We start from the raw sequence: 15,208 nt of genomic DNA, 5'->3' as shown, positions 1-15,208 counted from the left end.
CGACCTGGCCCCACAGAGGAAGAGTTTGCAAAGTGCCTGGCCGGGAGCTTGGGGCGACGGGCGCGGAGGGTCCAACGTGGCTGCAGAGGCACCAGGCCCTGCACAGCTGCTGGGAACAGGGAGGGTTTCCCGCTGTAACCCTGCAACCTCCCCCCCGCAAGGGAATTCAAAGCCACCCGGGAAAGCAGCCATCAGCGAGGAGCCCCCACAAAATCCGGGTTCCCGTGGGCCGGGCAAGGAGAAAACCCCGCTCAGCCCGGCCCAGCTGGACCCTTCCCACTGAAAGTAGCCGCCTCCCCGCCCCCCGGGCGTCTGTAGAGAGAACAAACTGCAGAGCGTGTTTGCCGGGTATCCAGTATGGACCCGGACAGTCTTGTATTTTCGCCTCCTGTCCAATAAAAAAATTCAGAAAATACCAGACACCTAAAATGCCCTAAAATGTCCGGTATTTTCTGATTTTTTCCCAGCCAGGAGGCAAAAATCCAAGCCCGGAGCAGGGAGACAAGGTGGCAGCTGGCTGGTGGCAGCCTGTTAGGGCCAAAAAGCCTCAAAAGAATTTCATTTTTTTTCCTCAACAGAATTTTTAAAGGCTTCAGGCCTTTAATTCCATGGCTGGAGTCTCCAGCCGCAGAACGGGGAGAACAGCACTTCTCAACCGCACGGGGCTGTGGGGAGATGAATTTCAAGAGATGCCCAAATGCTATAAGAGCGGGACTTAGAGAGACTGACATTGCTGTGGTGTCCAAGCAGTTCTGAAGCAGTAGTGGGTCCCCTCAGGCCTGGGCTGAGGCTGTCAGGGAGGCTCCTCCCCAGCCTGTGTTGTGCGGAGCGAGGGGAGCTCAGCGCACACCTGCCAGACTGGGCCTTGCAGGGGCCTGGAGGCAGAAACTGAGGCGCAGGGGATCTGGCACCAGGAGTCCAGGCAGCGGCAGGGCCAGGCCGTGGCTGACTGGGGCTGTGTGGGTGGCGGCAGCGCCTGGCACTGGGGTTAGGTCCCTGGGTCCCACGTGGGGCTCCAGGCCTCAGTTCCACGACGGGGTCTCCAGCCGGGAGAACAGAGCTTCCCAGCCGCACGGGGCTGTGGGAGATGAAATTCAAGAGTTGAAGTGAGATGCCCAAATGCTCTAAGAATGGGGCTTAGAGAGTCTTAGAGAGACTGACATAGCTGTGGTGTCCAAGCAGTTCTGAAGCAGTAGCCAATATTCTGGCTACTACTTGGCGAACTACGCCCACTCAGCCGGCCACATAGCCACTTGCGGCTGGTGTGTTGGACACCACAGACAGAAACAATCACTGAGCACAGACCCCCTTTCTTTTTCACCCATCCCAGAAGCCTGAGGGAAGCTTAAGTGGGGAAATACCAATTCAGAGCCATTGGGTGGGGTAGAGCGTTTATTTATAGGGGCATTAAATATCACAGTGCAGAAGGCAGGGTCCGGAGCTGAAGCAAAGGAGGAGGAAAATAAACAACAGTAATGAACACTAGGAGAGGGGCTGGAGGTATGGGTATGTTTGCTGAGTGTCATTATATTCACAGTGACATCAATATTTTAGTAGCATGGTGCAGCCTCAGGCTCATTGCACATGGTGCTCTAGGACTGCGCAAAATTTCCAGAAGTATCTAAGGGGACAGATTTTGAAAGGCATTGAGACACTTACTGAGGTAGAGCGATGCCCAAGGGGATTTTCAAAAGCACTTAATGGCATCTGTAGGCACCAAATACCTTTGAACATCTGACTCCTCGGTTCCTAAGTCATCTTAATTTTCAGTGGAGCTTTGGTTCCCAAAGCAAATGTGATTTTTCACAAAGGGACTCACTTAGATCACTTCGGTGCTTTGGAAAAATGTACCCTAAAGGGCACGACATACTTATCAAGTCATCCCCAATGGTATTTATACCCCTGTGAAATTACTGGATTCATTAGGCCCTACCAAGTCACCCGCAGACAGAAAATGGCTGGGAGTCACTGACTCAGAGGAGATCCGTGTTGTGCACAATTGATTTAGTCCCAGGGCTGTCAGGGCTGGAAGAGTCACGTTGTTCTGCTAATGCCGTCATTCAGTCTTGATTTGTTGCCTATGGAACACTGCCTTCTGGGCCTTGAATAAGGACCTTGTACGTGGTGGGGCAGTGTGTTTTGAAGAGATTTTCCACTAAGGTGTTACTTCCTGCAACCACAGGCTTGTGTTCCTGGTTCATGTAGTTCCACAGATGCAGAGAATAGGAGTGGTTGAAGTTGGGGCTTGTCTTCCAGACCTGGAAGTACCGCCTCCATGCGGGGTAGGGGATGGGGTAGAAACGCTGAGGATGCAGGAAGGAAATGTTCTGGCAGTTTATATCCTCTACGTTATGGAAATTGGTCAAGTTGCACAACGCTTTGAGTCTCCTTGTCAGTAAGCTGGGCCCTTGGTGGCCCCAAATGTGTCCTCTATAGTTTCGAACAAAATCCTCCATGCAATCCCAGAGGAACCCGTGATGGTGAGAAAAGCCAAAAACCGCATTGCCAGAGACCTGGGAACCCTCGGCCGCCACAAAGTTTTCCAGAGAGATAGGCCTGATGGAGATGACATCGGTGTCCATGTAGATCCCACCGTATTTCCAGACGAGTGCTAGCCGGCTAGCGTCAGCGCTGACATGCAGCCAGTACCTTTCCCGGGCTGGATTTACCTGCAGAGGCGGAAAGGGATCACAAAGATGCAATTGACTCCACTTTGAAACATCTCAACACCCGTTATCTATGTCCTCTACAAAACTCTCAGCCGTGTGTGTCGTAACTGTAATCCCTGCATCAATTAATGGCCGTTTTTCTTGTTCAGGAAAAAGGTAAGAACAGATATCGCTTTTGTTCAATATCATTGTATGAGTGGGTCCAAGGCACAGTAAACCCCAAGGAATCATCCAACAACTATAACATAATGAGAATATGAATCATAATAACATAAGAGTGGCCATACTGGGTCACACTAAATATCTAGCCCAAGATTTTGTCTTCAGACAGTAACCAAAGCCAGGTGCTCCAGAGGGAATGAACAGAACAGGGAATCATCAGGTGATCCATATCCTGTTGCCAATTCCCAGCTTCTGGAAGACAGAATGTAGGGGCATCATTTCTACCCATCCTAGCCAATAGCTATTGATGGACCTGTCCTCCGTCAATTTATCTATTTTTTTAAACTCTCTGAAAATCCTAGTCTTCACAACATACGCTGGCAAGGAATTCCACAGGTTTACTGTGCACTACTTTTTTGACGGCCACTTCACATTGAGCAGATGTTGGCAGAGAACTATCCACAATGATTCTAAGGGTACGTCTAGATGAGGCATACCTGGGAGGTTGACAAATGCCTTTGATGTCGCCCGCGGAATGTCCAGACTACCGTGCTGAGCCGACAAACAGCTGATCGGCTGAGCGCGGCAGCCATGTAAATTTAAATGAAGCGGCGATTATTGAAATCGCCGTTTCATTTTCCTATGCCGGGTAGTCTAATCTACATGCCTCTGTCGCCAGAGGCATGTAGTCTAGACCTACCCAAAGATCTTGCTCTTGAGTGGTAATAACTAACTTAGTGCCCTTCATTCTATAAGTACAGTTGGGATTATGTTTCCAAGGTGTATTAGTTTGCAGTTATCAATGTTAAAATTCATTTGCCATTTTGTTGCCCAGTATCCAGTTTTGAAAGCTCCCTTTGGAACTCTTCACCACCTGCCTTGTATTTAACTATCTTGAGCAGTTTTGTATCATCTGCAGAGTTTACCACCTCACTACCATGATTTTCCAGATCATTTAAGAACATAAGAACATGAGAACGGCCATACTGAGTCAGACCAAAGGTCCATCCAGCCCAGTATCCTGTCTGCTGACAGTGGCCAATGCCAGATGCCCCAGAGGGAATGAACCGTACAGGTAATGATCAAGCGATCTCTCTCCTGCCATCCATCTCCACCCTCTGACAAACAGAGGCTGGGGACACCATTCCTTACCCATAGTGGCTAATAGCCATTTATGGACTTCACCTCCATGAATTTATCTAGTTCGTTTTCGAACCCTGTTACAGTCCTAGCCTTCACGACCTCCTCAGGCAAGGAATTTATCACTCTGTTGAATAGGTTGAGTCCCAGAACAGACTTCTCGGCCCACCAATATTTACCTCTCTCTATTCTGGAGAGTGACCTCTTATTCCTACCCTTTAATTCCTACCTTTTAACCAGTTACCAGTCCATGAAAAGACCTTCCCTTTTATCCCATACTTTCTGGGAATTTAAGTACACTACATCCACTGGATCCCCCTTGTCCACAGGCTTGTAGACCCCCTCAAAGAATTTTATTAGATTGGTGAAGCAGGATTTCCCTTTACAGAAACTATGTTGACTCATCCCCCTAAAATTATGTTCATCTGCATGTCTGGCAATATTGTTCTTTACCATAATTTCAGCCAGTTTGCCTGACACTGAAGTCAGGTTTTTCGACCTGTAATTGCTCAGATCACTTCTGAGCCCTTTTTAAAAATAGGTGTCACGTTAGCTATCCTCCAGTCATTTGGTAGAGCCTTTATTCTGGTGACCTTAAAAGTTTCAGTGTAGCTTGCAGAAATGTGCCTTGTCATTTTTGTCTAACTAATCACCTGAGTTTTATGTAGCTCTCCTTCATTATTATGACCCCTCATTAGTATTAATCGTGAACTGTTGTTTCCCCAAACAGACCTCCCATCTCAACTGACACACTCAATGTCTGATCCAAAGCCCATGTGAATCAATGGAAAGATTTTTATTGACTCCAGGGGCAGTCCCCTCCTGGTACTCTTTGCAGAGCATAAAAAGGAAAGAGAAATTCTGGCCGTGGGTTTTGTGGGGCCAGAGAGCGAAGATGTACCAATATTGTACCCAGCTGCCAATTTATTTCACAGGGGTCTGTTTTGGGCCTGGTTCTGTTCAATATCTTCATCAATGATTTAGATATTGGCATTGAAAGTATGATTATTATGCTTGGCAGATGATACCAAGTTGGGAGGAGTTGCCAGTGCTTTGGAGGATGTGGTCAAAATGCAAAATGATCTAGACAAACTGGAGAAATGGCCTGAGGTAAAAAGGATGACGTTTAATTAGGAAAAATGCAAAGTGCTCCACTTAGGAAGACACAATCAGTATCACACATACAGAATGGGAAGTGACTGTCTAGGAAGAAGTACAGCAGAAAGGGATCTAGGGGTCATAGTGGACCACAAGCTGAATATGAGTCAGCAGTGTGACACTGCTGCAAAAAAAGCAAACATGATTCTGGGATGCATTGACAGGTGTCTTATGAGCAAGACACGAGAAGTCATTCTTCCGCTCTATTCTGTGCTGATTAGGACTCAGTTGGAGTCTTGTGTCCAGTTCCGGGCAGCACATTTCAAGAAAGATGTGGAGAAATTGGAGAGAGTCTAGAGAAGAGCAACAAAAATGATTAAAGGTCTAGAGAACATGAGCTAGGAGGGACGGCTGAACTAATTGGGCTTGTTAAATTTAGAAAAGAGAAGGCTAAGAGGGTGCATGATAGAAATTTTCAAGTATCTAAAAGAGTGTTACAGGGAGGAAGGGGAAAAATTGTTCTCCTTGGCCCCTGAGGATAGGACAAAAAGCTATGGGCTTAAACTACAGCACGTGGGTTTTAGGAAAACTTCCTACCTGTCAGGGTGGTGAAACACAGGAATAAATTGCCTGGGGAAGTGGTAGAATGTCCATCAAGAGCAGGTTAGACAGACACTTGTCAGGGATGATCTATACCAGGGGTTCCCAACCTATGGGTCGGGACCCACATATGGGTCGCCATTACATTTCGAAAGAGTTACCAGGTAGCTCCGCAGGGGGCTCTTAAGGAGCCATTCACACATTTTTTTTGAATTGCCGTGAGTCACCAAGTCTTCCTGAATTGTCAAAATGGGTCCCCATCTGGAAAAGGATGGGAACTGCTGATCTAGACGATGCCGGGTCCTGCCGTGGGGGCAGCGGACTGGACTCGATGACCTCTCCAGGTCCCTTCCGGTTCTAGTGTTCTAGGATTCTCCAGACTCTCGGCATTTATTTAAAAATAAACTAGAAGATTTACCCAGCCTTGCTTGGGACTTTAACTCAATCCATTTTTGGTTCTCTTTTTGTAAACAGTGATTCTGAGGTCAGGCTGGGGAGGAGGGATTTAGGGTGCAGTCTGTCCCAAGGAAGAGAGGACGAACCCAATGTTTCTCATCATTGACATCATTGCTTGGGGCTGCCCCAGGGAGGGAGGACTAACCCAGCGCTCTCTCACTGGAGCAGTGTGGGGCCAGGTGAGAAGCATCTCTCCATGGCTGCTGCAGTTCCCTTGCTCCCTAACAAAGGGGAACAGCCAATGACATGCCTGAATCTGGGGCAAGGGCTTCAGCTCCCTGCCCTCCCGAAAGAGCCCCTGGAGGGTGGGGGGGCTCAGGGCTGGGGAAGTCCCCAACAGGGAGGGGGAGCTCGCCCCCAGCCAGCCCCTTTCACCAGCCTGGTGATTTTGTCTCTCTTCTGTATGATTTTCAGAGACGCAATCACAGTCCAGGCACATCCCATTGTCCTGGCACAATCAAACCCCGACCTTGTTTTAAGTTATAAGAGAGCTTCCCACCAAATGTCGTGATCCTAGCTCTTACCGTGTAGGAGGATGCCAGCCTGTGTTTTCAAACAGGCCAAAGTAAAAACTCGGAGGGGTGTGAACTCTCAGAACAACACTCCTGAGAGGAGCGGGTAAAGAGTGGAGCCTTTCCCCCGGGATTGACCTCTGAATTCCTCTCTCACTTCTAAAGCTGGTGATGTTTTCGTTGCTACCAGACACAGAAATCATGTTTCCCAAACAGTAAATCCTCACTTTAAATTCATGCTGACTGAATTTTTTTCAAGTACAACATTTTTATCAATCTCTTCCCTTTTTGGAAAAGAGGGCGGTTCACCACTTCGGGAAAATATGGTTATCGAAATTGTGATGGAATTGGTCTATTTGCTATAACTCCTGCCATCAGGAACTGTGCAACGTCCATAACAATTTCAATCAATATTTTGACTAATGCATGGTTAAGTGTCATGAAAAAGGGGTCCACATTAGGTGCAGCAAAATGACAACAGCTTAAAAACTTGAAAAAAAACTGTGCCAAAGAACCCCTCATTTTCAATTCTGTTTGGCGGCTGAAATATTTTTCCCTTAATATTTCCTCTCACCTTATGATACCATGGGAGCAGAGGTGTGTCCTGGAAAACAGTTTCCATCGGGAGAGGCAGAAGGAAGACGTTCTCCATGGCAGATAGAAGAGCGAAGGCAGCGGAAGTGGAATTTAAATCCCGCCACGTGTTATTTTTTATCCCTTTTATGAAGAAACGAACGGGTCTGTCCGGGTAGGCCCTGGCAGCAGATTCCACAGAACACGAAGCCAACGGAGGAATCCTGAGGTCATCTGTGGTCTCCACAAAGATGATGCCGCTGTTCTGGCTCACGTCATCCTCTTCAACGAGGAACGGCTCAGGACTCGGCTTGCATGAGAAGAGGCAGCCAGGCGAGAGGGAACGTTTATAGACAAAGGCCAGGACAAAGAGAAAAGTGAGTGCGAGCCCTATTTTGACCCTCGTCAACATTCTTGCTTGTCCTTGGACAGAGGAGTCTTAACAGAAACAAAGAAAGTCAGTGTCAGTGGTTCATTGATTACTTCTGGGAGACAACTACAAGAAGACAGGATTTCAAGTGTTGTTATTAGTTCGGATTATGTCCAGGGTGGATAAAAACAACCAGATTTTTAAAAAATTTAAATAGGATTTTTTTTATTTAAAAAAATACTCACAAAATTTAGTATTTTATTATTTAAAAGTAGCAGTTACAATTACATCTCATCACAAATATGCTGCACTTACACTTACAACCTCGTAAAATGTGAATGAACGGCTCTCATCTATCCAGCATAACTACCAGCTCTTGACCTCCCTCACTGTAATTTGAGACCATTGCTCCTAGTTCTGCCATCCATGACTACTGTGAACAGCCTCTCTCAATCCTCTTTGGACTCTCCCTTCAGGAAGTTGAAGGCTGCTATCAAATCCCCCCTCACTCTTCTCTTCTGCAGACTAAACAAAGCCAAATCCTTCATCCTCTCCTTATAGGTCATATGCTCCAGCCCCCTCATCATTTTGGTTGTCATCCTGTGGATGCTTTCCAATGAGTCCACATCCTTACTGTAGTGGGGGGCCCAGAACTGGACACAATACTCCAGGGGCTCGTCTACATTGGCCCCTTTTCCGGAAGGGGCATGGTAATTTTTGAAATCGCAATAGGGAAATGCGCAGGGGATTTAAATATCCCCCGTGGCATTTAAATAAAAACGTCCGCCGCTTTTTTCCAGCTTTTAGAAAAGCCGGAAAAGAGCGTCTACACTGGCCCCGATCCTCCGGAAAAAGCGCCCTTTTCCGGAGGATCTTTTTATTTAAATTCCGCGGGAGATATTTAAATCCCCCGCGCATTTCCCTATTGCGATTTCAAAAATTACCATGCCCCTTCCGGGAAAGGGGCCAATGTAGACGTAGCCCAGATGTGGCCTCATCAGAGCCAAATAAAGGGGAATAATCACTTCTCTAGATCTGCTGGCAATGCTCCTCCTAATGCACCCTAATATGCCATTAGCCTTCTTGGCTACAAGGGCCCCCTGTTGACTCATCTCCAGCTTCTCATCCACTATAACCCCCAGGTCCTTTTCTGCAGAACTGCTACTTAGCCAGTTGGTCCCCAGCCTGTAACAATGCTTGGGAATCTTCCGTCCCAAGTGCAGGACTCTGCATTTGTCCTTGTTGAACCTCATCAGATTTCTTGTGGCCCAATCCTCAACTCTGTCTAGGTCAATCTGGACCCTATTCCTACCCCCCAGAGTATCTACCTCTCCCCCAGCTTAGTGTCATCTGCAAACTTGTTGAGGGTGCAATCCATCCCCTCATCCAGGTCATTAATAAAGATGTTGAACAAAACCAGTCCTAGAACCGATCCTTGGGGCACTCCACTAGAAACCTGATATCAATCCATTGATCACAACCCATTGGGCCCGATATTCTATCCAGCTTTCTATCCATCTCACAGTCGATGTATCCAATCCATACTCCCTTAACTTACTGGCAAGAATATTGTGGAAGACCGTATCAAAAGCTTTGCTAAAGTCGAGGTATCTCACATCCCCTGCCTTTCCCACGTCCACAGAGCCCATTACCTCATCATAGAAGCTAATCAGATTGGTCAGTCACGACTTGCCCTTTGTGATTCCATGTTGACTATTCTTGATCACTTTCCCCTCTTCCAAGTGCTTCAAAATGGATTCCTTGAGGATCCCCTCCGTGATTTTTCCGGGGACTGAGGTGAGGCTGACTGGTCTGTAGTTCCCTGGATCTTCCTTCTTCTCTTTTTAAAAGATGGGCACTACATTTGCCTTTTTCCAGTCATCCGGGATCTCTCCTGATCTCCATGAGTTTTCAAAAATAATGGCCAAAACTCTGAAATGTCATTTGCCAACTTCCTCAGAACCCTCGTGTGCATTAAATCGGGGCCCATGGATTTGTGTATGTTTAGCTTTTCTAAATAAATCCTAACCTGTTTTTCCCCCACGAAGGGCTGTCCACCTCCTTGCCATACTGAGTTGCCTAGTGCAGTAGTCTGGGAGCTGACCTAGTCTGTGACGACAGAGGCAAAGAAAGCATCGAGTACTTCAGCTTTTCCCATATCATCTGTCACTAGGTTATCTCCTTCATCTAGTAAGGGTCCCACACCCTCTATGATCACCCTCTTATTGCTAACATGCCTGTAGAAACCTTTCTTGCTCCCCTTCACATCGCTTGCTAGCTGCTATTCCAATTGCGCTTTCACCTTACTGATAACTTCCCTGCATTCTAGAGCAATATATTTATACGACTCCCTAGTCCATCTGTCCAAGTTTCCACTTCTTGTAAGCTTCCTTTTTGTGCTTAAGTTCACCAAGGATTTCCCTGATAAGCCAATCTGGTCGCCTACCATTTTTGCTTTTCTTACTGAGCATCGGAATGGTTTCTTCCTGTGCCTTCAATAAGGCTTCTTTAAAATACTGCCAGCTCTCCTGGGCTCCTTTCACCTTCATGTAAGCACTGCAGGGAATCCTGCCTATCAGTTCTCTGGGGGAGTCAAAGTCTGCTTTTCTGAAGTCCAGGGTGTGTATTTTGCTACTTTCCTTTCTTCCTTTGGTCAGGATCCTGAAATCTACCATCTCATGATCACTGCGTCTCTGGTTGTCACCCACCCCTACTTCTCCTATTAGTTCCTCCCTGTTTGTGAGCAGCAGGTCAAGCTGCGCATGGCCCCTGGCCGGTTCCTTCTGCACTTGTACCAAGAAGTTATCCCCAACATTCTCCAAAAACTTCCTGGATTGTCTGTGTGCTGCTGTATTGGTCTTCCAAGAGATGTCAGGATGATTAAAGTTGCCCACGAGAACCAGGGCCTCCAATCTGGAAGCTTCTCTCAGTTGTCTGAAGAAAGCCTCGTCTACCTCATCCACCTGATCCGGTGGCCTGTAGCATACGCCAACTGCAACATCACCCCTCTTACTTACACCTCTAAGCTTAAGCCATAGACTCTCAACAGGCTTCTTGCATTTGTGAAGAAACACCTTAGATAAGCAGTTGATAGCCCTACCTTCTGCATTCAAATCAGGGGTCCTCCTTTATTGCTCCTTCCTCCTTGTGTTTCTTCCCAGTAACCGACTTCCCCACTTACTTGAGGAATTTGGTCACCATCCTCCAATGAACCTAGTTTAAAGCCTTCCTCACTAGGTTTGCAAGCTTGCCCAAGAAGATGCTCTTTCCTCTCTTGGTTAGGTGGATCCCATCTCTTCCTACCAATCCTTGTGCCCAGAACAGAGTCCCATGGTCAAAGAAACCAAAGCCGTCTCTCGGACACCACCTGCACAACCACGCATTTACTTCCTCAATTCGACGATCCCTACCTGGACCTTTTCCTTCACCAGGGAGGATGGAGGAGAACACCACTTGTGCTTCAAATTCCTTCATCCTTCTTCCCAGTGCTACATAATCTGCAGTGACCCGCTCAAGGTCATTCTTGGCCATATCGTTAGTTCCCACATGGAGCAGCAGAAAGGGGTGGCGACCTGAAGGTTTGATGACTTTTGGAAGAGTCTCAGTCACATCCTGAATTCAAGCTCCCAGTAAGCAGCACACTTCTTGAGATTCCAGGTCTGGATGGCAGATGGATGACTCTGTCAATCTTAGGAGCAGGGCCAAAATAACAGAGGGGGGGGGCTAGCCGGGCATCTGCCCGGGGTGCCAACCTATGGGGGGGGGGGGTGTCTGATTGAAGTGGTAGGGGGCGCTGCATCAGGCGCCCCCCATAAGTTGCCACTCAGGGATGGGGCCGCAGCACCCTGTACATGTCAATCAGGTGCCACGCACTTGGGGCGGGGCCACGTATGCGCTGCGCTCCCGCTGCCCAGGGCACAAGAATGGCTTGGGCTGGCCCTGCTCAAGAGGGAGACCCCAACCACCACCACCTCAGAAAGTAAGAAAGAATGGCTCTTGCGCAAAAACGGCTGCTCATTACTTATGCAAATGAAGTGCGGTGATATTCCATGCTGCGCTTTATTTGCATATGATTTTCTGCAAGAAGGCTACAGTATAGATGTAGCCTTTGAGCACTGGTTTTCGTTGGGGAAACCCACTTCATCAGATGACTTGGAGTGGAAGGTACGGGGGGGAGGATACATAAGTTACTTGTGTTAATGAGGCTAATCAAGTCAGGGTGGAAGTGGCCCATTTTCAGCAGTTGATGTGGGGATGCGAAAGTCAAGAGATGGGAAAATTGCCTTTGTTGTGCACTAACCCGTTAAGATCCTTGTTCAATCGTAAGTTGATTGTGTTGAATTTGCAAATGAACTTCTTCAGTTCAGCTGTCTCCCTTTGAAATCAGGTTCTGAAATTCTTTCGAAGAAGGATGGCTACTTTCAAATCCATTCTTGAAGGTCCTGCGAGGTTAAAATGTTCCCCTACAGGTGTGTGTGTTCCCATTCTCAATGTGTAGAGACTGTCTCGTCTGGCCAATGTCAATAGCAGAGGGGCATTGCTGGCACAGGAGGACAGACAGCACACAAGAGGATGTTCAGGTGGATGAGCCCCTGATGTTGGGGTGTATGTGGTTAGCTCCTCTGATGGTGTTGCTAGTATGGGTGTGTGGACAGAACTGGCAATGGGCTTTGTTGCAGGAGTAGGTTCCTGGGCGAGTGTTTCTGTGGTGTGTTGTGTGGCTGCTGCTGAGTACTTGCCCGCCAACATGAAGCAAATACCAGCAGCCACACAACACACCACAGAAACGCTTACCCAGGGAACGGCTCTCTGCCACACACCCCGATGCCAGCTCTGTCCTACTATCTACTGTAATAGAACGGGTTCTGGGGGCACTGCTGGGAGGGTCAAATGAGGGTGAATGCTAGAAATGGGGCTACTTACAGCACAAGAGCGGGGGACCTCCACTAAAACGCGACTGAACCAGTCACAAAGAGCACTTCTGTTTGCTGCACTAGCCAGCAGAAAGTCCCATGAGCAATCCCCTCAGACACTCCAGCTTTCCCTGTGTCACAGCCAGCACCGAGCAACCAAGCAAATACTTGAGATACCAGAAAATTGTCAATTCTTATAACTTTAAATGCAAAAATCACACGTGCGTTTGAATAGTATGAAGAGAATCAGCAAAGCATCAGCTTTCAATAGACTTACCCACTTATCCACTTTGGACAGAGTTTGGGCTAACAAACAAAAGAGAGTGCTACCATATTCTGCATGGTCACATCAAAAATCCTGTAATCTCACATTATCCCTGCTACGTACCTCATTGCCACCTCTGGCCACACATCTATACAAGCGACACTATGGCAGGACTAACCCCATATGTAACATCATTGGGGGCTCATACTCCAGCATACCCTTTACCGTGCTACCAGCCATCCTATCCCAGCAATGCCCCTCTGCCATGGATATTGGCCAAACTGGACAGTCTCTGCACCAAAGGATTAATGGACATCAGCACGGGAACACAAATAAGACATCAGCACGGGAACACAAACAAGCCTGTAGGGGAGCATTTTAATCAGCCTGGACATTCCATAAGGGATTTCAAAGTGGACATCTTTCTAAAAAAGAATTTCAAAACCTAAATCCAATGGGAGACAGCTGAGGTGGAGTTCATTTACAAATTGAACTCCATCAACCTAGGATTGAATAAGGGTCTTAACTGGTTAACGTACTACAAAGGCAATTTCCCCTGCTCTTGACTTTCACATCCCCACATCAACTGCTGTGAATGAGCCACTTCTACCCTGACTTGATTACCTTCATTTACACAAGTAACTTGATTCTTTCCTAGTCTATCTATATCTATATCTATATCTATATCTATATCTATATCTAATCTGCACTAACAATCTATAATACTCACTAAGCCTGTGAATTAACTGAGTTTATTTTACTGCTAAATTCGGAGATATACCCACATTGGTTTATCTTGTAATGTGTCTTATTAATTAATTAATCATATCAGAATGCCAAGTACCAATGATCAGAAACACACACAAGCACAGTCAGCTGCTATGGGATAAAAGGGAAGGACTTCTTATGGATTGGTACCTGGTCAAAAGATAGGAAACAAAAGGTAGGAATAAATGGTCTGTTTTCAGAGCGGGGAGAAGAAAATGTCAGGATCTACCTGAAGAATCAGTACTGAGACCCATACTGTTTGACATATTCATACGAGATCTGGAAAAACATGGCAAATTGTGATGTGGTAAAGTTTCTAGATAATAGAAAATTAATCAAAATATTAAGTCAAAGCGGACTGAAAAATGTTACAAAGGGAATTCACAAAATGGAGTGACTGGGAAATGAAAATCAGTGGTGATATGTGCGTAGAAATGCACATTGTCACACATAATTCTAAGCACAAATAAAATATGCTGAGATCTAAATAATCTATTACTACTCAAGGAAGATCTTGGAGTCATTGTGGATATTCTTGAGTTCTTATGTTCTTATGATAGTTCTCTGAAAACATCCACTTAATGCACAGCAACAGTCTAAAAAGCAAACACTGCTAGGAAACCTTAGGAAAACAACAGATAATAAGACATCAAATATCATAAAGGCACAATATAAATTCATTATATGATCGCATGTTGAATACTGCAGGCTGTCCGGTTTGTCACATCTCCAAAACAAATAAAAAGATAATTTAGAATTGGGAAAAGGTTCAGAAAAGGGCAACAAAACAAGTAAGAGTCCAGGACAGCTACAGCATGAAAAGCAATGAAAAACTGGGGACTGCTCAGCTTAGAAATGGGACGACCAAAGGGGGAGATGATAGAGGAGGAAAAATTCATGAACATGTGGAGAAAGTGAATAGAGAAATGTTGTTTAATCCTTTACGTAATGTAAGAATCAGGGGTCGCCCAATGCAATGTATAGGTGGCAGGTTTCAAACGAACAGAGGGGAGTAACTTTCCCTTCCAACATCCAGGCAGCCTGTGGAGTTCATTGCCGGGGACGGGCACAGGCCAGAAGCAGAGCTGGGCTCACAAAAGAATTAGGTCGGTTCCGGGAGGGCAGGTTCCTCACTGGCTTTTGGCCAAGAGGGTCCGGAGGGGAGCCCCGTGCTCGGAGGCGCAGGGACACGCAGGCTGCCCCAAGCCGGGATGGGGTGAAGGACCCCTCAGCGTTGCCTTGTTCTGTTCCTGCCTTCCAACGCACCTGGCACCACCAAAGTGGGGTCCCAGGATGCTCCACTCACCTCTTGTCTGGCGCCTCCCGCCACTCAGCCTGGGGGTTAGCGGGTCAGGCCCCCTCTCCTCCACGGTTTGTTCACTGCCGCTCCCTTTCTCCCGTCCTCTCTCTCGCTCTGCCCTGCAGCCTCTCGCCCACTGTGGGAACCAAATCTCCTCTGTTCCCTGCCCGCCAGCCCGGTCCCACAGCACTCCCTTGCCAGGGCGCAGCTCATCCAATCTCTCCCTCCCACAGTGACCCAAGGGCTCTGCTCATTCGCTGCCCTGCTGGGGCCACGTCCCCAGGGCTGGGTGGGGGGATGTTCAGCCCAGCAGCTCTGTTCTTTCCTCCCCGCCCTCACTGCCTGCCCTGCCCGGCTTCCTACAGCTCCTGGTTCTGGTTCA

General features: G+C 47.4%; 1 protein-coding gene across 1 annotated transcript; it reads right to left on the bottom strand.

The window, feature by feature from the left end:
* Nucleotides 1–752: 752 nt before the first annotated feature.
* On the bottom strand, nucleotides 753–14,942 carry LOC102453825 (alpha-1,4-N-acetylglucosaminyltransferase-like). Its single transcript, XM_075937292.1, has 3 exons — nucleotides 14,833–14,942; nucleotides 7,212–7,648; nucleotides 753–2,669 (listed from the first exon to the last, which is right to left on the bottom strand). The coding sequence occupies exons 2-3, from the start codon at nucleotides 7,620–7,622 to the stop codon at nucleotides 2,079–2,081; spliced, it is 1,002 nt and encodes a 333-aa protein (XP_075793407.1). The 5' UTR covers nucleotides 7,623–7,648; nucleotides 14,833–14,942; the 3' UTR covers nucleotides 753–2,078.
* Between the last annotated feature and the right edge of the window lie 266 nt (nucleotides 14,943–15,208).

Source organism: Pelodiscus sinensis, chromosome 10, assembly GCF_049634645.1.
Source record: "Pelodiscus sinensis isolate JC-2024 chromosome 10, ASM4963464v1, whole genome shotgun sequence".
Taxonomy (NCBI): domain Eukaryota; kingdom Metazoa; phylum Chordata; order Testudines; family Trionychidae; genus Pelodiscus; species Pelodiscus sinensis.
Note: the sequence above shows the minus strand (reverse complement) of the source record. Positions and strands in the feature narration are given on the sequence as shown.